The 22,401-nt window shown below is 49.4% G+C and overlaps 1 protein-coding gene across 1 annotated transcript in view; it reads right to left on the bottom strand.

The window, feature by feature from the left end:
• The window catches only part of TENM4 (teneurin transmembrane protein 4), an 858,900-nt gene that overhangs the window by 100,477 nt on the left and 736,022 nt on the right, over positions 1–22,401 (bottom strand). Inside the window, exons 18-19 of the mRNA XM_010853253.1 lie at positions 19,657–19,803; positions 7,107–7,323 (exon numbers count right to left, since the gene is read on the bottom strand). Coding sequence (XP_010851555.1) covers positions 7,107–7,323; positions 19,657–19,803 — 364 coding nt within the window. The remainder of the gene's footprint in view (positions 1–7,106; positions 7,324–19,656; positions 19,804–22,401) is intronic.

The raw sequence follows: 22,401 nt of genomic DNA, 5'->3' as shown, positions 1-22,401 counted from the left end.
CCCACCCCCCACCTTTTACACTGATGGGGTAGCCTGTCAGCTCAGCTTGTTCTGAAAAGGCAGGAGTATAATTCAATAATAAATTCGCTCAGAGGCCAGCTGTCAGGAAGCTGGTGTTTATTTGAACTCCATTAGATGATCTCTACTGCTCAGACTCTCTGAGGGCTATATGAGGGACTTCTGAGGCCTGGGGCGGGGGAGGGGGGAGGAGTGGCCTGCAAATGCATTTCTGGACCGGCTCTGTCACTGACACCTGCATATGGCTTTAGATCTGCAGAGGGCTGACAAAAAATTGCATCACATGCATGATCTTTCCTTCCTTCTTTCCATTATTTTTTCCTCTTCTAACCTCTTACTTCCAAACTATGTGGCAACTTTGTGCCTTTATAAAGGGTCTGAGAGGAATTCTGAAGCTTTTTGTGGTATCAAAGTTATTTTACTTCTGTTTGTAGAAGTTTTACCTGAGGCGAAATGCCCCGGTCTGGTTTGTGAACCACCGAAGGGTGGATCTTTCTCAGTTCCGGCCCCAAACTGCTCTTCTTGCCTCAAAATCCTGTTATTCCTTTTCCTCCATGGCCTCTAAGACAGCAGGTCATTCACCCCGGGTTTCTTAACACTCTCTTGATTTCAAACACTGAAGCATGTCTCTTGACTTTTGACTTGGAAAATACTATCACTACAATTATGCTCCAGCCACATTAAAATTCTCTCCGTTCCCTGATCATCATGCAAAGCCATGCTGGTTTCTCAGTCTAGAATGCATTTCAAAATTCCGTTCAACAGAAACCCATAGTAAGCAATATAGCTTATTCGAGAGTACACACATGCACACATGCACATGTGCACACACACACACGCACGCACAAAGTGTCACGAAATACATATCCTTTCAGAGTGCTCCACTGATACTTTCTACACCATTGTACCCCTTTCTATTTAAATTTACTTCTTTATTCTTTAAAAAATAGTTTTGACTGACTACATTGATTCTATGATGTGCTAATGGGCTGTTGTGACCTGAAGTGGGATAAATACCGTTTCAATGGTCAACCCTCCTCACTGAAATCTTTGTCTCAGGCCACAGACCATGTCCCGCCAGAAGCCTTCACTCGTTAGTTCATTTGTTTGTTTGCTCATTCACTTGCAAAACCAGTCACTGCTGCCTGCTCTGAGCCAGGCCCTCTGCTGGTGCTAGAGACACAGAGGTGGGCCAGATGCAGACCCTGTGCTGTGGAGCTCAGGGACCTGGATTTGCACTGGGAGGGATGCCCCTGCCTTTGAACTCTCAAAACGCTTTCTGCCCTGTTCAGGCACTCAGCAGTAGCTGGTTGGCTGACCCCCTGACTCATCTACCATTCAACGTGGTTTAGTCTATACCAACCCCTGCAGAAGCTCAAATACTCTGGCCACCTGATACGAAGAGCCAACTCATTAGAAAAGACCTGATGCTGGGGAAGACTGAAGGCCAGAAGAGAAGGGGATGACAGAGGATGAGATGGTTGGATGGCATCACTGACTCAATGGACATGATTTGAGCAAACTCCAGGAGACAGTGAAGGACAGGGAAGCCTGGCATGCTGCAGTCCACGGGGTTGCAGAGTTGGACACGACTGAGCAACTGAACAACAACAACCCCTCTGCTAGGCACTAGAGGTCCAGTGACCAACGAGGCATGGGACACACTGGAAGTCCCAGTGTGATGGGGTCAGAGGCATATCTTCTCACAGGCCTAGTGCAGAACAGGTGTTGCTTAACAGTCAGCAAACAGAGCTTGGCAGTTCTGCCCCTCTCCGTGCCTGCCCATTCTCTCCTCTCCATGGGATCTGACCCTCTCTATACAATATGATCCTCTGTCTCCTTTGGGATGAATGCTCTCATCCATCCCTACTTTCCTAAAGCTCCCCTGACTCCTGAAGTCTCTCTTTGGGTTCAGTGTGTTCCGTCAGCTGACTTTCATAGAACCTATATTCACCCAACTGCTTGCCTGAGTGAGTTGATAACCTATCAGGTTTTGAGGAGCCCAAGAAGGCAATGGCAACCCTCTCCAGTACTCTTGCCTGGAAAATCCCATAGACAGGGGAGCCTGGTGGGCTGCAGTCCATGGGGTCGCTGAGAGTCCGACATGACTGAGCGACTTCACTTTCACTTTTCACTTTCATGCACTGGAGAAGGAAATGGCAACCCACTCCAGGTTCTTGTCTGGAGAATCCCAGGGACGAGGGAGCCTGGTGGGCTGCCGTCTATGGGGTTGCACAGAGTTGGACAGGAGAGAAGTGACTTAGCAGTAGCAGCAAGAAGACTTAATAGCATCACATTCTTCCTCTCACCAATCCAGGGTTCTTGAACATATTCTAAACAGCTAGTCAAGTAACTTGGCGGTAGTTCTTCCTCTTCCCATAATCTGCTAACCTGTCCAGCAGCAGCAACCCACAAGTATTTGCAGAACTGCACTGTCTGCCCTGTGTCCAGTCCTTTTGACCCAGTCAGTCTTTCACAAGCTAAGGGATACAATCAAAGTTGTGTCACAGGGAAATAGCTGCCTCAAGTGCTCTTAGAGGAGGAATTATCTCATGCTGTCCTCCCCTTCCCAGCTGTCTGATCCCCAGGTACTCTTATCCGCCCTCCTTGTATTGACGATCCAGCTAGGGATCCTTCTGCCTGCAGACCTGAGTGGCTCCTTCCTTCCCACACAAGTCTCTATACAGGGCACCCTGCACTTTATTCTCCCCATGAGTCCAGGGGAGGGACAGGTGACCCACTAGGCTGAAGGGCCCCAGGCATCCAGGCCCAGATGGAAAGATGGTATTCAAGCCACCTAATCTGCTGAAGGGGGTTCCCCAGCCTGATCTGGGCCCTCCTACTATAGACCTACTTGAGGTCAGCTGAAGTCATTGATACCTCTCTCACTTAATATGGAGCTGAACACAGTGGAGGCAGAATGTCAGTCTGAGCTACTGTACTCATAAAACCTGTAAGAAACACCTGCTCTGGGCCCGGCGTTGTGCTGGGCTCTGGGGATACAGATGAGCGAGACAGGGGCAATAGGCCTTCCTCACTCCCAGTCCATCTGGCAGCACTTCCACTTCAGTTCTGAGTCGGGCTCTGCGCTTCCCTCCAAGGAGACCAGCCCGGTCCAGCTCAGCATCTAGTCTGTTTGGCCGGGGCCCTCCTGTCAGTCCCCACGGGCCGCCCCTGTTCCTATGGACCAGCTGGGGCACTGTTCAGAGGCATGAGGAAGCGCCCAGGAACTCCTGGTGTCATCTCTGCACTGCAGCCCCTCTGGTTTCTTGTCCCTGCTGTGGGCAGGCCTTGAGGAAAGGCGTTCAGGGGAGAGCTCCGTGTACTGATGACTGGCTGGCTGGCTTCTCCCACAGGACGGTGTTCCTGTCAGTTCCGACCTGGCCTTGAATCCCTCTCCATCCCATAGTCCCAGCAGGCCTCATACTTGGATCTCCCAGAGTCAGTCACACAGCAGTGAATCTGCAGAGTGAAGCTCCTGTACCTCACAGGAAACAGCTGAGGCTCCTTGCCAGGCTCAGAAATGCCATTAGGTCACTGGGTGACAGCCTGTTTCTTGGAACCTCTTAGACGGGCTCCCGTTCAGACTGTACAAAGTGCAGTGTAGCATACGGCTTCCCTGGTAGCTCAGCTGGTAAAGAATCTGCAATGCAGGAGACCTGGGTTTGATCCCTGGGTTGGGAAGATCCCCTGGAGGAGGGCATGGTGGCCCACTCCAGTATTCTTGCCTGGAGAATCCCATGGACAGAGGAGCCTGGTGGACTACAGTCCAGGGGGTTGCAAAGAGTTGGACATGACTGAAGTGACTTAGCACACATGTGTGCTTTGTGTTTGTAGGTTTCCAGTCACTTAGATTTGTTTTACATAAGAATCTGGGGATACTTAGTGAAAGTAGTGAAACATAGGAGCTGTTTCCCGCGAATCTAGATGAGTGAGGAGCTGGGCATGATGATTTAGGCAAACGTTAGGTAAAAGGAATGTTTGCAGTAACATTTGGAAGCTTCCATGATCCATTCATTTTAGAGCAAATACTCTATTCCAGGACCTGCCCTAAGTCATACAGGTTTGGAGAGATGAATGGTCTCTGCTTTCAAAGCCTCTGCTATTTAACTGAAGGTGACAGATACATAAACAATGATCTGGGAGCTGACTTCTACTCCTGCTTCTGCTACTAATTGGTAATGTGATTTCAGCAGATAATTGAACCTCTCTGGACTCTTGAATCCTCAGTAGAAAATTAAATAAAACAGACAATATATCCATTTATTCTCCGTCCCACTATCCCTCCCCACTCCTCCTTTTCTCCTTGTTTCCTTCCATCTTTTCCTTGTTCAAGGTAATATATATGCATATTTATCTTGAGCAGTTACCAAATGTGAAAGTGAGTAAGATGTGGTCCTGTCGTGGCAGACTCAGTGTAGAGGGTTGGCAGACATTTACATATTCACTGTATTAAGCCCTTGCCCAAAGCCACGTGCATTCAGCAGTGGCAGAGCCCGGATCTGAGACACAAGCTGGCCTTGCTCCAAAGCCCATGCTCTCTTCTTTCTGCTGAGCAGCCCATTTCTTCCAGTATAGGTTTCTCAAGTTCCCCACTGGACAGGCTCCTTAAGGGCATGTCAGACTGTTAGAAATGATACCCAAATTCCTGGGTAGGTGCCACGTGATCTGTGACAATGTAAGCATCAGGCTTGGTGAAGCATCAGAGCACGTGGTCCCCACTGGCACTGATCAGGATGGCATGGTGAGGATACCCCTTAATCAGAAGAGCCATCAGCAGCCAACAAGTCAGAGCCCTAATCAGATCCCATGACAGTCCAGTAAAGAAGGGCTGAGCAAGTATTAAATAATATCCCCCTTGGTAGGAGTAATATTCCTACCTCCAGTTGATTAAAAGAACTCATGCCACGGGAAGGCCCACAAGCTTACATACAAAATCACACAATTGAATAAAAAGAGCAGAAAGCTTTGTACCTGGAGACAAAAGCAGAATTCCTGGCCAAGATAAATGAATAGCTTTTTCCTCACTCTGCTTCTGCTCCTGGCTCTGCCACTTCACTGGCCTATGCATTGGGGAAGATCACTTAACCTCTGAGGCTCTCAGTATTCTCAGGGTGAGCTGAAGGGGACTCTCACATACTTTCACCTCTAAGAAAGTTAAAGTTCAAATGCTCTGACACACTTATATGATGCCACGATTATTGGGCTCAGGGCACTCCCCTGACTTCTCTCTTCCCATCTTGTCATTGCTCCCTGTGTGGAAGGGCTGGGGCAGTCTAGGCTTTGGAGTCCCAGGTCCATCACATCCCAGGAGAGGGCCTCCTCCATGGATTCCCAGCTCCTCTCTAAGGATGGTTAATACCACTTCTCAAGGTGACTCCCCAGGAGTCCTTCTTAGGTTCCTGCTCCTCCCTCCTTCGACACTTTCCTGGATCACACACCTGTGTGTTCATGGTTTCATCTACCACTTGCTTGCTGACGGCACCTGAATCAAGATCCTCAGCCCTAACTTCTGTGTGAGTTTCAGGTTTGCTTCTGAACTACAAACAGACATTCTGGGTGATCTATTGAGGTGAGACTCCTCTTTGCCCTTGCCAGCCATCTCAGTAAGACAGTCCTCTCTCCAGCATTCCTCAGACCCCGCTGACGATGAAGCTGATGACCGGCTGTGCTGACTTCCCTCTTTAAATAGAACTGGGGGAATGTCATTCATTCTTCCTGTCTCTCCTCCCTACCCCTACCCTGTTCCCTTAGGGCAGGAACTCTCTGGCACAGAAGGCATGAACACAGAAGGCACAGTCTGTGACTGCTGAGCTGAACTGGGCTGACGTTTTGAGAAAGCTCTGTGTGTATCTGGCATCACTACCTTGGAAGACATTCAAAAGAAATGATCACAATTCCCTCCTGCTTAGATATCTTTCCCGAGGTCAGAGACCCTGATCTGGGGAGCAGAGCACAGAGCGCTGCCTTTTGCTGGCTCCTGTATCCTTTCCTTGGAGAAGGAAATGGCAACCCACTCCAGTGTTCTTGCCTGGAGAATCCCAGGGATGGGGGAGCCTGGTGGGCTGCCGTCTGTGGGGTCGCATAGAGTTGGACACGACTGAAGTGACTTAGCAGTATCCTTTCCTGGGCTTCCCTGGTGGGTCAGCAGTAAAGAATCTGCCTGCTAATGCAGGAGACCCAGGTTTGATTCCTGGGCTGGGAAGATCCCCTGGAGGAGGGCATGGCAACCCACTCCAGTATTCTTGCCTGGAGAATCCCATGGACAGAGGAGCCTGGCAGGCTATAGTCCATAGGGTCACAAAGAGTTGGACACGACTGAGCATGCATGCATGTACTCTTTCCTGCCCCTGGGTCTTTGCAGAAGCTGTTCTCTCTCCCTGAAAAACTCTCCCTGGCTGAGCTATTTGTCATCTTTAAGACTCAGTTCTTAAATCTCAGGCTTCCCCCGCCCAGAAGCACCTTCTCTATGCTTCCAGAGTATCCTGTGGGCACATATCTGGCCTATCATGCTGGAACAACTTTTTGTCTCCCTCGCGGACTGTGAGTGACCAGTGGGCAGGGACTGTGCTCCACTCAAGTCTGCAGTTCCGGCACAGTGCAGACCTCGGTACCAAACTGTCCAGTAGACGAGACACCACTGAACACTGGTGGAAGAATGCCTGGGCGTGTGCCTGGGTGCCAGCAGGTGCAGCCCCACCCCCGAGCCTACTAAAGTCTCCCAGCATCAGCTCTGAGGGAGAAGACTGTCAGAGCCTTCAGCTCATCTGGAGACAGTGGCATCAGTAAGAGCGGACTGCAAAGTGGGTATTGATCCAAGATTCCCCTTGGACCTTTGATTTCTTACTCTCTCCATCCATCACCCAGCGAGGACAACACAACTCTGCTCATAAAAATTCCAGATGCCTTGGAGAGCAGTTTTCTAAACGTGGGTACCTGAGACTGCTTCCCTGCCTCCCCTGATGGTCCACCCAGAGCCTTCAGTGCTGTGTCCCCCTCCCAGCCTCCTCCCACTCCCAGCCACACAGATGGAGCCCTGGAGGTGGCTCATTCCCCTTTCTGAGAGCCACGGCCAGAGCTGGACTCACCCTCCATCAAAGGGGTTCTCCCCGGGGATGATGTGCGTGCTGTCCCTGCCCACGAGGAACTTGATTCGGTCGTAGAAGGAATGCAAGTTCTGCTGGGACACGGGGGCCTGTGTCTCCTGGATGATGTCCAGAGGGTCGGGGGAGCCCAGGCACAGCGGGTTGACGTGACAGAGGGGCTGGAGGCAACAGTCGGGGTCCATGCAGTCCACCAAGCCGTCTGCAGGGGTGACAGAGCAGGGCGTTTGTAATGCTGTGTGCAATCCGCATCGTTTGTTCACACTGCCTTCATTCACTTCTCTACTTTCCACTCACTGAATGACGGTATAAAAGTGCCTGATACAAGCTGAGGCTGCTGCTGGGTGCCAAGGAGATTCAGGGGCTCCAGGTCCCACCCCACTAGTCTAGTAGGAGAGATGGACAAGCAGTGTGCAGTGTGACGTGTGACGTGTGTTATTTCTTTTCTTTTCAGAGAGATAGAAGGAATGCTGTGCATGGGGGCCCTGAGGTGATAGTTTGGATCACTAATTTCAGATGCTGGGCTCAGAAAGGGAGAAGAGCTCAAGATCAGGCTGCGAGTTTTGCAGGAGCTGACAGCTGGGCCTCCTGGGCCAGGTTGGGGAGTCTGTATTTCACCCTCTGGACAACAGGAGTTACTGAAACGTGCTAAGCCGGGGATGACTTCACTTGAAAGTCACTGTATTGCTGAAAGCACATCTCCTGCATCAAGGACAAAGGAGCTGTGGGAGCCGGGGGCTCCATGCAGCAGGAGAGACAACGGCTCCTGAGACTAGAGGAGGAACAGTGGGCATGAGGGGAGACGGTGGTGTGGAGAGACAACGGAGAGGCACAGAAGGCATGAACACAGAAGGCACAGTGTTCTGGTGACTGTGGGAAGATCTGGTGACTGATGGGATTTGGGGGTGAGGAAGGGGCGGCCGAGTTCCAGCCTCTCCCCCAGCTGCAAGGCAAGTGTGTGGGGAGCCACCTCTGCCTTCTGTGAGAGGGGCTTTGTGAGTTTGCTGGATGGTTTCAGGTCACTGACCAAGTTGTCATTAGTAGAGAATTCTCTTTACCACATGGGTGGATTTCTTTAGGAGTGAAAATTATATTGCAGCTTCCAGCTTCTCGAAGTGCAAAGAAAGAAATTCCACCAGACCACAGATTTTTGGTCTCATTATCCCAAAGTGCTTTTACGGACACCCAATAGAATGGCTTAAAACAGACAAGAAGCCAATTGTAGGCAGCCTGTGTGCTCTGTAGGCAGAGAACAGCCTGAGCACGTGTGTTCTTCTGTAGGCTGGAATTCTGCGTCTCCTGCTTTCAGCGATTCTGGGCAAACTTCCCCACCACCTTGAGGGCGTGGGTCCTGCTCTGGTTGTCTCTGATGTAGCCCCAGCCCTTAGCACAGGTGTTTAAGACCTGACTGTTAAATAAATGAGTGACAATGGAATGAGTTAAATGACATTTGAATCAAGTCCATAAAAGGCAGAAAAGCATTATCTTCACTCAATTCGGTTAAATAGTGTGGTATGGTGGGAGGATCCTGAGGCTCAGAGACTGAAGTGCAAGCCCCAGAACTGCCTGGAAGAATGGCTTTGAATGAGCTCCCATACTTAACGTCTCTGAGCTTCCGTCTCCTTAACACTGATATACTCCCTCACTTGTCTCTGTGGGTCTACAGTATAGAGGCTGGCCATAGGGTTATTGCACATACACTATGCACCCTTAAGCCTCTTTACTAGTTAGTCTCGGGGTGTTGTGGCCTCAGGCAAGCTCCATGACCTCCCTGAAACCCAGTTTTTTCCTTAATAAGTTGGGACAAAAAAATCCCTTGTCCTTCTCTCCCAACTTTGGCATGGTGTCTAAGGTCCATCTACTCTGCTCTCCTTGAGGGCAGCACAGTGGTGCAGAGAATGGGCTCCAGAGGTCAAATCCTGGCTCTGAGACTTACTACTGTGTGGCCTTGGTCAGGTTCTTAAACTCTCTGGCCTCAGTTTCTCACATCTCTTACTGTGATTTATAAGAGTGTTACTAATGTAATTCTTATTTATGTGAAAAACACAGTATATGTCCTCAAATCTGGCAGAGTACCTGATACATCATAAGTGCTTAATAAGAGGTGGGCTTTCCTGTTAGCTCAGATGGTAAAGAATCCGCCTGCCATGTGGGAGACCTGGGTTCAATCCCTGGGTTGGGAAGATCCCTTGGAGGAGGGAACAGCCCACTCCAGTATTCTTGCCTGGAGAGTCCCATGGACAGAGGAGCCTTGTGAACTACAGTCCACGGGATGGCAAAGAGTTGGACTCGACTGAGCAGCTAAGCACAGCACAAGAGGTAGTTCCTCTTCCTGACCCTGGAACATGGCTCCCCAAACAGGGGAGCCAACTGTCCTGTGTGTGCCCACCAGCCAGATCCACCCAGAGGTGCGGCGGAAAGGCCTCCCCTCACTCGGGCCGGGTCCTGGGTCCAGCTCCCAGGTCCACCAGCTAACTGCCGAGCTAAGCACCTGTCTTCCCCGGCAGTCGGCTGGCCCCATCACACATTCTCAGGCTGCCCCTGTCAGACATTGCTTAAACACATAATTACAGCCCGAGCTGAGGGTTATTTGCATTCTGCTATTGATGTTCGCATGACAGATTCAGCTGCCGCATCCATAACTCTGCAGAAATGCTCCATTATTCAATCCCAGTGAGCAGGGACGCTGACCATTAAATCAGCCAGCACAATTGAAGGGCCGTGAAAAGTCATGGCTAATTTGAAATTTTATTAGCTCTGCCTGCTCTTGTTTACCGCCGGAGCAGTCCCTGGAAACCAGTCTTTCACCTCTTTATAAACACCCTGCTTCGTGGCACCTTGGAAGAACGGTTTCCTGTCCTCTGGTCCTGGCTGGAAGGTTAGACAGGAATGACTATTATTAATTTTTGTATTAAATGACGATGATGATAGTCACAGCTGTGCCCTACTGAGGGCCGGGCACGGTGCTAAATCCTTTACAAGGAATGTTTTCAAGAAAAATGTCAGTGAATCTTCCCAGTTTTGTGAAGTAGCCACTGTCACCACCATCGCCCTCATTTTTGACGAGAAGGAACCAGAGGTTCCAAGAGGTAAGGTAACTTGGTCAAGATCACACAGTTGGTCAGTAAAGAAGCTGAACTCAGTTCTTTGTGAAATAGAAAAAGGTTCTCTGTCCCTGAAGGGATGTAGGAACTATTTAAGTGGAAAACCCGACTTTATGAGTCTTGCTGGGCTCTTCCAGCGCCCTGGTGACCTCCACCACTGCACTCATCTCTCTGTATTGTAATTCTCATGTTCTCTGTCTCCCTCCCCACACAGCGAGCTCGTAGAGACCAGGGCTGACTCATTTCAGGGTCCCCCCCTCCCCGGCTGCCTTAGCTTCCAGCTTCATCCATGCCTCTGGAACCTGGGCTTTTCCATACCCCTTACTTCTTTCCTTAAAAAAAAACAAATTCAGCAATGAATCTTAAACAAAATTGCTGCTTCTTGTGGTGAGAGGGCTCTGGTGATGATCTAGTTGACTATTCAGGTAGAAATTTTAAAGTCTCCGTGAGGGCTCTGAGCTTTAGTTCACCTGTCTGTAACATGAACCTAGCTCAGAGGGACGCTGGGAGGATTAGGTGAGATCATGGACGTAGCACACTTAGCGTGAAGGCCAGCACCTGAGTAAGGGCTTGACAGACATGAGCTACTACTCGCCCCTGGCTGGGTGCTTCCCTTGAACAGGGATCCCAGTAACAGAGCTGCCCTCCCTATACCCGCGTTTCAGGGCAGCTCTTTCTGCAGATAGTCTGGCCTTGGAGGACTGAAGCAGAGAAACACAGCCACAGCAACACACCTACGAGTTAGGGAAGCAGAGACCCCAGGGGACTTGAAGATTGGGGTTCTCCGAAATGGGGACATATCACACACTGTGCTCTTATGAGAGACTCTGGGACTGTGGAGTTGCTTATTGTAGGCTTCACAGCACAGAGTGATTAATGTCTGGCCAAGAATGCTGCCCGCCTACACCTCCCTATGTGGAAGCTCCCTCATCATTCAATCGGCAAATATTTGCTGAGTTGTAAATGTGGGCTAAACCCCGTTAATAGAGACCATCACAGTTAAAGGAGATACATAACAATAGTTTTAAAATGAGCAGGGCCCACGAGATTCTCATCAGAGCCACAGTTTATGAGATCGGCTTCCAAGCAAACCCTTCTCTGTATTTTCAAATGCAGCGTACGGCAGCCTGCAGCAGGGTGTATAGCTGCTCACAGTAACTGAGACTCTTGCATGGTTTCAGCTTCTTCGGCATGGATGACAAATTTTAGAAGTCATAGTAAGAGGAAAAAGTATATTGTGGGGACAGAAAAGTAAATTTGGGGGTAGGTTAGAAACACAGCAATATATGGTTTTCAAGGTTCTCTGGTTTTGGCTAAAGACATTTAGATTTTCCACGCACTTCTTATCTCACTTAATTGTATGTTACACACATTGGTTGACTTATGTCCATGCTTCCTGCATTGCCTGTTCTCCTGGAGAGACCCTTGTGATCATAGCAGCAAAAGCAAAACTCCCAAACCCATCAGGAAAATAGGGAAGATTTTCCTCTACTTCTTTCAAATTTTTCCATAAAGCCCTCCTAAATCCTAAAACTCCAACTTGGGGGAAATTACACGTTTCCTCCAGAAATTCCCTTTACCCATATAGTCCTAAGGCCTCCTCTCTCTCCTTATATGGTGGAAGTTAAGAAGGGCAGATGAAGGGTCAGAGGCCGTTCAGGCTCTGGTCATTCAGCAATGCTGCTCCCAGCTGCAGCCTCTGGTGGGAGAGAGGGGTGCAGGGAAGGGAGAAGGAAACAGCTAGAAAAAAGGCAGAATAGAGATTAAAAAGACAGGCAAGAAAAAAAGGGAACGAAGGGTAGGTTGGGAAAAAAAGAAAAAGGCGGCCACGTCTCCAGGGCACTAAATGAACATTCCAGACTAGTTCTTGTTCTCCTGACCCTCGAACATGAAGTGCCATGGTGATGAGACGCCACATGGGGACGAGACGCCACGTGGTGTGTGCAGCGAGGCTCTGCTAATACTTCCATGTACGTCCTGTGCTATCCCCTGGAGGATGAGGGCTGTGCTATCTCCTCTTGCATTCCTCCTCAGTGCCCAGCCTGCCATGGGTGTCCCTGACCTTGGAGAGGGGCAAGTGGAGAGAAAGAATCCAGGCTAAGAAGCCTGAAGACAGGGTTCCTTCCCTGAGCCTGTCACTCTCCAGCCATGAGAATGTCAATGAAAAAAGCCTTGGTGTCCATCACCCTCTGCAGAGAGGGGTGCTGCCCACAGGAATGGGTGAAGAATTGTGCCATCAGTCGGAGTCCTGACCAGCAATGGCTCCCCGTTTGTGTTGTGATCTTCACAGCTGCCAGGGCGTGCTGTGACCTCAGGCGACCACGTCCCTCTCCGCTGTCAGTGTCCCCATCAGTTGCGGGGGCGGGGAGCGGAGGGCAGCCCCTGGGGTTAACCTGCCTAACAGTCACTTCATGGCCTTTCTATGCCACAGGCCCATCTCCCCTGGTGGCCGCCTGCTGGAACATTCACAGAAAGCGACAGGCGCTGAGGGTTCTGTAGAAGGTGGTGACGGAGCTGGCCTTCTCATCTTTACAAAGAGGACACTGGGGTCAGGTTAGCTGATTTACCCAAAAATCATACCGCTAGTGCAGTGGCAGCTGGGGCCCTGGTCTCTTCTCTGTCTCCCAGTTCAGGCCCTACTCCACGGTCTGCATCTCTTTCTCCATCGTTTCTTGGACATCCTGGCTCCCCCGGCTCTGTTCCCCTTGTCCACAGAGGGCAGACGTGACTTGTTTCTTATCCCAAATGCATATAGCACAGTGCCCTGTGCACCGTCAGCATGTTTGTTGAATGAATGAAAAAATGAATAATGAATGCGTGAGGATCCCAAGTCAAACAGCTCCATCAGTTCGACTGGGCCCCCTGAGGGCTACGGGGTGTGATGGAAGTCACCCCTCCTCCCCCTCACCACCCACCCCAGGAAGAGCTTGTTCCTCTCCTTAGAAAGCAGGCACACAGGACAGGTCTGCTCTTACCCTTCAGCGTCTGTCCCATGGCTGGCAGGCCCTGCGCCAGGCACTGGACAGACAGGAAGAAAACCGTCACGCCTCCAAAGGACTCCCAAGTGTTGCGAGTCAGAGCGAGATAACCATGTGCAGGGGAAGAAGGAAGCGGGGGTGGGGGCGCTGTGGAAGCCCAAAGCGGGGACCCTAACATGGGGCTGAGGGCTGGAATATTTCCTGGAAGATGGAATGCTTAACTGAGAATAGAAGGATGGGCAAGAAGAAGCCGAAAGGAGAGCAGAGCTAGGGGCGGGTGTGGGCAATGCATGGCCTAGCAAACTCTTTTCATCAGAGTCGGCTGCATGGTCCCTTAGCCCGATGGGCCTGTGGACAGGGTCTAACCAGTCCAGCCAGCTCTCTCTGCAGGCTTAACTCCTCCCACCCGCCGACCTCATCTCGCGGCTGCCTGCAGTCTGGCCCGAGACGTGTTTTATAGCAGGCTGTAAGCAGCATCTGGGGAGGCCCCAGGGGGTGGAGGGTGGAATGTGCCTCCCTGTCTGTACACATCTGGGAGAAGTTTTTGTCATCTGCTGTAATAAATTCTGTGCCTTTGGTGAAAAGGCTTGCAAAATCTTTATCTGCTCCTCAGAACGCAGGATTTTTAAAGGTCAATTTCTCTCTTGTCTCTTATCACAAGAAACATGGTTTAGAGATAGTCTGAAGTGTGGCCAAACTCTATGGCTTTATGTGCCAATGGTGGGAGATGAGAAGGAGAAGGGAGGACAGAGAGCTTTGTTCTCAGTTTTCCTGAAATGTCTCCTTCCAGGTTGCATCTATCAATGCTCTGAATTGCAATCCATGATTGTTTTACGGGGCCAACAGAGTCTAAAGAGATGAACACACTTTGAAGCTGCTTAAAGATCCTTTATCACAAGGGGTATGGGTGCTTAAATTCCCGTGAATGTTTCCTTTCTTTGGCTTCTTTTTAAGCACGGCTTCCATTCGGATCCTAGCTTTCCCATTGATTCACGGTGTGACTTTGGGAAAGCCTCATCAGCTCAGTGAGCCTCAGCTTCCCAGCCTGTAAGCGTCTGCCTTTCAAGTGTATTGCAAGGGGCTGGAGTTTATGGACAGAGTGTCCAGCCCAGCCCCTGGCCCTTAGAGATGCTCTCTAAATGATGGCTACTGTTTTCCTTTATGTATATTTGATTTTTCTTTTTTCCTTCTAGCAGTAAGCATGTAACAGTTTGGAATACAAATTTTAACTAAAAAGTGAAAAAGGTCTAGATACATTATGATATGGAAAAATACAATCTAATCATAATCCAAACAGAAGACTGTAAAATTTTATAGAGAATGTAATTCTAATTTTTAAAAGTGATTTATATATGAATATATATTTATTTTATAATAAACATCACACTTCTGTGATTACAGGTGGAAAGGAGCAAGACAAAGAGAGATGACATTTGCAGGTGACGAACTGAGGCTCAGAGAAGTTGAATAACTCACTCAAGGTCATACAGCCAGCAGATTGGGGAGACAGGATTTGAATCCAGACAGTCTGGGTACAGATCCTGCTTCTAATCACTGTGGTATGTTGCTTCTCAGGCACTTTAAATACACCCTCTGTAATCCTCACAGTAACCCTGCAAGGTAGGCCTTATTATTCTTATTTTATAGTCACTTAGCATCTTTGGTAAACTCCAGAAGGTAGCAGAGGACAGAGGAGCCTGGCCTGCTTCAGTCCATGGAGTCAAAGAGTCGGACACAACTTAGTGACCGAGCAACAACAACAAGCGTCTTTGGGCCACAGTTTTTCCACCTCTGAAATGGGCACAAATGCCCCCTCGAATGGTCAGTGAGAACATGTGAGAAGGTGCATGGGACACACGTCACAGGGGGCTTTCTGAAGGGCACAGAAGCATAGGGCACATCTTCTTTGTCAAACGTACCACAAGGAGGGACTGCCTTTCATGGTGAGTCAGGGTCTCTGCTTGCCAGCCTGCCCTGCTGTTGCCCTTCACCAACCAGGGCTTGGAGTGAAATCTGGAGGCAGGTTAGACTGACTGGGCAGTCCTGACAGCGGATTAAGAGACTTGGAGTCACTAACTCACATTCAGGATCTGTTCTCCGCTTTAAAATCTAGACAACAACCATGAGTGAAAACAGAAACAAACCAATAAAGCTAAACCCGACTCAGCCGTACAGTGAAACACGTTTTTTGGGGTCTCAGTTAAAAAACACTGCAACAGCTTTCTTAATGAAGCCTGAAGTTCAAGTTTCATTTGTAAAGAATTGCGTTAAGCCTAGCAAATTGGGAAAGAAGAGAAGCCAGGAGTTTTCAGATGACTTGCAGGGCCATGGTTAGGTTTATGATGGAATCGTGAGTCTGAGGTCCAGGCATGCTGAAAAGCTCTTGTGTGGCCAGACCCCAGGGACTATACAGTTTCTGCCACCTGCCAGCTATGTGACCTGAGCCAAACGCTTCCCTTTGCTAAGCCCTAGCTTCCTCATTATAAGGACATAGTGAGGGTATCGGAATACCAGACGCCTCCCAGAGTTGTTGGGTGGGTGCACGATTGCTTATATGAGCTATCGCTGTCATCCTCTGGTCTTCTCTGTGGCACTACCGTAGCCTCCTTAGATTGGACTAAGTACTCACACTACATGCCTGGGAGGAAGATGAAACACCAGGGGGCGGTGGTCCATGAGACCACACAGAAAGGCTCAAGGGTCTCGGGTCCAAGTCCAGCTGTGTTAATGACTTTCTGTGCGACTATGATGTGTATGACATCACATCCCCTCTCGGGGCCCCAGCTTCCCTGTCTGTAACGGGCAGGGCAGTAGGAGGGAGCTCAAGTCTATGTTCTCTGTCTCCTCCAGTCCTGTTACTCACATTAACCACTGCGAACTCCTTCTCCAAGCCGCTGAGTCACATCAGCCAAAAGCACTCACTAAGCGATACTCTAACATTTTTTTCCCTCCACCATGGCTTATTGAGGGATTCCTGATGGCTCAGATGGTAAAGAGTCTGCCCGCTATGTGGGAGACACGAGTTCGATCCCTGGTTTGGGAAGATCCCCTGGAGAAAGAAATGGCAGCCCACTCCAGTATTCTTGCCTGGAAAATCCCATGGATGGAGGAGCCTGGTGGGCTACAGTCCATAGGGTTGCATAGTCGGACGTAAGTGAGTGACATCATTTTCACTTGCTGGCTTATTTATCTAAGATCCTACTGTGTCCCACATCATGACTGAAATACAGGTGCTCATTTCATTCTGCCTCCATTAGATTTGGTTTGTGTGAATAACGATTTCTTACAAATAACTGTGAGCTTCCCAAGGGAGAATAGGCTGGGCCATGTTCGCTGGTCTTTATATCCTCTGAGAAAGGAGCATGAGACCTGGGAGATAGCAGGAGCCCAATGAATGTGTGCCTGACCAAACCTCAGACAGCCAAGTGCTTACTCTGGCTCACCCCATGTTGCTGGGTAAAGCTGCCCTGTTTCTCCCTCCACTAAGACTGCCCCTGTTTGGCCAAGACCCAGAGGGGCCAGTGAGGACAGTCTTGCCCCCTTCAGCACCTGGGGACAGCCTAACTCCTGCAGTTGCTTCATCTGTGCCATCTTTCAAAGCGGGGCAGACCCTTCCCCTTCCTGTTGGCTCCTCCAATGGGTAGAGAGCCCACCAAGCTGAGAGGGTCCTGAGGTGGGCTGCTGCCTCATTTTTTCGCAGTTCAGAACCCAAGGCCAAGCTCCCTCAACAGTGTGCTCCCCCCAGCCAGTTGTCTTCCCAACCAGGATGATCCATGGGTGTCTTCCTGGCTGGACTGGAAGCCATGGGACATCACAGTTCCCAGGAGGGTACCAGGCATTTGATAACATCAGCTGCATGAGGGATGCTTCTTTATCACTGCCATGATTCTACTGCATCTGTGACAGGTGTTGTTTCTCTCTCTCTCTCCAGACTGTGAACGTCACAAGGGTAGGGACTGTGTCTTACTTGTCTCTGAAGTCTCAGAACCCAGGAGAGGGCCAAATGCAGAGGAGACGTTCAGTTAATGTTTGCTGAGTGAGTGACCTCATGTTACAGCACTCGTGTGTGGCTTCGCTAGAAAGTATGTAAAAGTTCACTCCAGTCCAAACATGCTCTGCAGATGGAAGAGGTATATTCTCCTGCACTTGGCGATTTGTTGACTGTTCTTTTCCACTTCCTGCTGGTTTGCCTCCACGACAGCTAGAGAAGGCTCTGTTCCCCTGGGGTCTGGCTCAGCCCCGTTTCCAATGATGAGACACTCTTCCAGGGCTGTGGGGCTCTGGGCTCCTGTGTACCCACCCACCCTGTCAACCCTGGGCAGTCCGGGCCCTGGGAGGCTAGCTCTGCAGGACGGTGAACAGAGGGTACGTGGGCACTGTGCTTCATGTGAGGGAGTAAACGGACCTTGTTTTATGACCTATTCTGGGATGTGCATTTTGTACACCTTCTCCTGGCATTTTTCAAGGACACCCAATTCTTTTGCTGTCTGGATATTCAACAGCCCTCTGAAGGCTTTGGCCAAGACCCTGGATTCCTGAAAAGGGAATGACTTCATGGTATGGCTCCTCTCCCTTTCTTTCCTAACTACACGAATGTCATTGCTGGTCATGGACTTGTCTACACAGGCAAAGTGAAGGGGGCAGTTAGGGAGATAACCAGGTTGACATCTCCTTCCTATGAAAAGCAAACATGATTGTCCTTTATCTTCCCGGAAGGCAGGGCTACACGGTGCCCTTGCTCTGCCTGTGATGTTTTCTCCAAATGGAAAGCCCTCTCCTTTCCAATAAAGCCTGCCTACTCAAGCATGGCCTTCTTGATGAGCATTTTCCTACCCCCACGACAGTCAATATGGAACTCTGCACCAGCTCATCTCACCATCCACTAGCATTTCACTTTGGCTCTTGCCCTCATTTGAGTTCCTGGAGTGTGGGGACAGGACTTATTCATCCCTGTGCCTGGCCCCCAAACAGGGAACTCTGGATATTTATGCAGCAGAAGAATTAATGAGCTTTGCACGTTTCGGGTTAAGGGACATTTCAGTCCTGTGAGGTCTCAGGAGGACAGCATGGACCTGCTGTCTCTGCCTGTCTACCGTGGCCCAGCCCCAAGGGCTCCTTGTGGAAAATTACTCCACGGGGCCGAGGACTGGGTGCATCGGGTTTGGCCTCCTCCTGGATTCAGGCAGCAGATATAAGGTCTGAAAGCTGGGGGCTCGGACAAAGACCAGTGGTCTGAAACAGCCCAGAGCTGCTGGAGCCAGCTTAAGGCAAATGAACCAGAATAATCATGACAGCACACACTGGCCTTTCAGTCCTCTTGCTGCTCTGAGATTGTTGAACTGCACTAAGTAGAAGCTTCCCCAAGGTTGGGATGCTGAGTTTCTGGCCTTGGATTTTCTACTCTGTGCAGTTTTAGACCAGAAAAGTCCCTTGGCATAAACATAGAAGATGCATAAACACATCTTTTTGATGATGTCAACTGTTAGGCCATCATTTGAAAGGAAGGGCTAAATGTTTTGATCTTTTTATTTTTTTTTTCCTGTATATCTTTTTATCCTCCAAATAACCCCCTGAGATTGGTAGAGGCATGAAGAATCATCCCATTTTCCAAGTAGGAAATGAAAGCACATTGCGGTTGTATTTATCCAGGTTTCACACAACAGATAGGCAAAGGCTAATCCTAGGACTAAGATAAAGACTGGAAGGGCTCTTATGATCCGAGGGCCTCATTTTGTAAGTAGGGAGTGTGAGGCCCACTGACTCGAGCAGCTTGCTTAGTGACACACAGAGGGCCAAAGACAGAATTGGGATTAGAACCTTGACCTATTCGTTCTCAGCTAATACATGTTCCACAAGAGAAGGCCTCTCTTCCTCAGGGTTCTGACTGCCCAGCACTTGAAAAAAACAAAAACCAACAGCAAAGATGAATTCTACTACAAACCCACAGGGACAGAAGGTGTGGGGGCAAAGGTGGCCCCCAGGACTCTTGGTGAGAGTTACCACCAGAACCAGAGGAGAAGGGACCTCGACCAAAGGTAACTCAACCACCCTCCCCCTGGAGAAGCATCCTTTCTGGCACTTTCTGTGCTACAGAATTGGGGTGGCCTCTTCTTGTCCACTTCCAGTGGGGGAATCTCATAACTTTGCTAGGCAGCTCACTCCATTAATGCACTGTGAGGAAATTCCTTCATTCATGTGCCTTCTCCTCTGCACTTGCTGTCAGATGGCAACGGATTTTGTTTGCATCAGTTAAGTTTAATTAATTCCAATGGAACAACGAGTGATACGTGCTTATTCCTGAGATGACAGGTGCTGTTTTATGCCTACCCTGAGGGCCCCCTAGACTGGACAGCTGGTGGGCTGGTGGCCTATTCACTCAGTAATGCCCACCCTCCACTCTGCATCTCCCACTGCCCTGGAGACTCGCGGGCCCCTTGGGTGCCAGAGCCCTACCTCCATCGTTGTCTTTGCTGTCGCCACAGGCGGTTTCCATGGACGTGTCGCAGCCAGCTCCTCTCCAGCCCAGCTGGCAGACGCAATGCCACCCGTTTAGGTCCAAGGTACATCTGCCGTTGCCATTGCACAGGCCAGGGCAACCCTCTGCAAGGCAAAGCAGCCAGAATCAGGGTCTGATCAACCATGGGCACAGACTGTGCTCACACACACTCACACTTGACCTGTCAGCTCACAAAAGGCCTTCACATTCGTCAGCACACTGATGCCCTCGGTACCTGGGGGTGCCTATCGTTAGAACTGCCCCTTACATTTAAGGCTACTGAGACTCAGAGGTGGAAGGCCTGCTCAGACCACATGGTTAGCACGCGGCACTGTCAGGAGGTGGGGGGGCTAGGCCTGAAGCCCACACCTTCTGTACCCAAAACCCTCCCTTTCCAAAGTGATCAGGATTCTAGAGCCAGAGTCCACGGATGTGGGCTTATCCAAATCTGGCCAGTGGAGCTGTGGGGCTGATTCTTCACTCCTTGCTTACTCTTGCCGGTTGTTCCTGCCTCTGTTTTGTTTAAAACAAAGGAATGATCATCTCTGTTTACTCCTCTTGTCCCCTCAGCACACCTGGGTCTCCTTCTAAAGGGCTGTACTTTTCTCAGGCCTTGGGACTAGGTCCATTGCATGGGTCCTTAGGCTTTGCATTTGTTTTGTCCGATTTCCTCCTGAACAACTGTCTTTGCTTTGAGGAAGAGTCCTGGGGTCTTTTTCTTCCCATCTGATCCTCAACCACTCAGAGCAGCCTGGATGACTGCCACGAGAGCGCCTAACGAGGGCTGTCTGGGAATGCCAGTGCAGGTTCGGGCAGGCCACTCTCCCTTAATTGTGTTCATCTGTACATCTGTCTGCCCGCCTGTCATTTATTAGGCACCTTCTCTGGGCTAGCACTGGAGGTACAGACATGAATAAGGCCTAGTTCTTATTCTTGAGGATCATGCAGCCTATCAAAGGAGACAGATTTGTATGAGTAAAATATTTCACTGCTAAGTGCCCTGAGGGAGATGTATAAAATATGGTGGAAACCAAACACGGGAGTGCCCATCTGTCTGCGAGGGCTGGGATGATTTAATCAGGGAGGGTCAGGCAATATTTAGACTCTGCCTGAGTTCTGCTTTGACTAGATCATAAGGTGGGAGTTATTATTCCAGTAAGCTTGCAGATTTTTGCTTACCACCTTCTCAAGAATCTGTTAAGTTACATGCTTCACTCCTGCTTCTATTTTGCTGCTTGGTTTTCATCAGGTCCTCATTTTTAACAAATCTGCCAACTCCTTTCTTAGAGGGGCCATCAAAAAACACCTCACCAGGATGCCTTCCAAAGCTTCTTTCTGGCCCTGCTCAGTCTCAGAGGAAGGTATGGATGTGAAAGCACTCTGCAATCTATAAAACTTGTTTTATTATTAAGAGCAGCAAACTGCTACAAATACAGCTATAAACTGAATTTTCTATCATGAAATAACTGAAAACTGACCCATTACTCTTAAATGAAACAAGTATGGATACGGCTGTCTGATACAAGGCCTAGGCCAAGGCAGGCACTCACTAAATGGCAGATCAACTAGAATCTAAAACTGTAGTGTTCCAAGGCCTTTTTATCCTTGACTGGTATTACAAGGTAGAAGAAAAGAACATGTTCATTTATACTTGAGATGTTCAACACAGCCACCGGTCAATCTGGCCACTGTGTTTTCCATTCAAAGGAAGAAACATTTATTGAGTGTGTGCTCCCAGCCCAGGAGGGAGTCCTGCAGAAACTTTGAAGCAAATGTAGACTATGGGGGTTGCTGCCTGGCAGAAGCCTGTTGGGGGAAGCAGGACGACACCAGCATGGTCACCCCAGAAGAAATAGAGACAGCAGCTGAGAAGCGCAGGAGCAGTGCTGTGACATGTAGGCACTGTCTCAGAAGCTGACCTCAGCCACTCCTGATCTAAGCACTTAAAGGCTCCCTCTTTCTCCAATGAGTCCCATTTAAAATTTTGTCCATCCAGCTGAGACTTGCTTTAAATTAAGCCTCATATGTTGAAATTAGTCTCGGAGGAACAAGGGTCCAATTGTTAAGGATAGTAGTAGACTGCTTTCTCTTGCTCCAAGGTATAGCCTCGTGTAAGACACAAAGAATCTCTCTTGAATAAGAGTACAAGCTTGGGCTTCATATCAAAGGCTGGTTGTGTCATTCAGTGGCTGTAAGACCCAAACACCTTATTTAGTTCCTTTGAGCCTCAGTCTACTTATAAAATGGGGTTGTTGGGAGGCTTAAATAAAGTATGCATGATGCACAAAGCCTGACAGACAGCTTGAACACAATATCTAAGTCTTCTACATGTCATGAGTTTCTCTCTAGTTTGAGTAGAGGGACTATCATATCATAAGCTGTAACCATAACCCCAGATAGGGGCCATAGAAAGGCAAAAAGAAAACTGAGGCAATTACCTAGATCAAAGTCAGTAAAGTATTTTGTAAAGGTCCAGCTACTGAATATTTTGCCTCGTGAGCCATATGGTCTTTGTGGCTCTGTTATTACCAAATTCTGCCATTATAGCTTGAAAGGAGCCACATACAATTTGTAAATCAATGGGCATGGCTGTGTTCCAACAAAATGTTATTTATAAAGACGGGATGAGCCAGATTTGGTCTGTGTTCTGTAGCCTGCCAAACCCTGATTTAGATGCTTCAGGACAGTGATGACAATGACAG

Source organism: Bison bison, unplaced genomic scaffold, assembly GCF_000754665.1.
Source record: "Bison bison bison isolate TAMUID 2011002044 unplaced genomic scaffold, Bison_UMD1.0 scf7180017864324, whole genome shotgun sequence".
NCBI lineage: Eukaryota > Metazoa > Chordata > Mammalia > Artiodactyla > Bovidae > Bison > Bison bison.
Note: the sequence above shows the minus strand (reverse complement) of the source record. Positions and strands in the feature narration are given on the sequence as shown.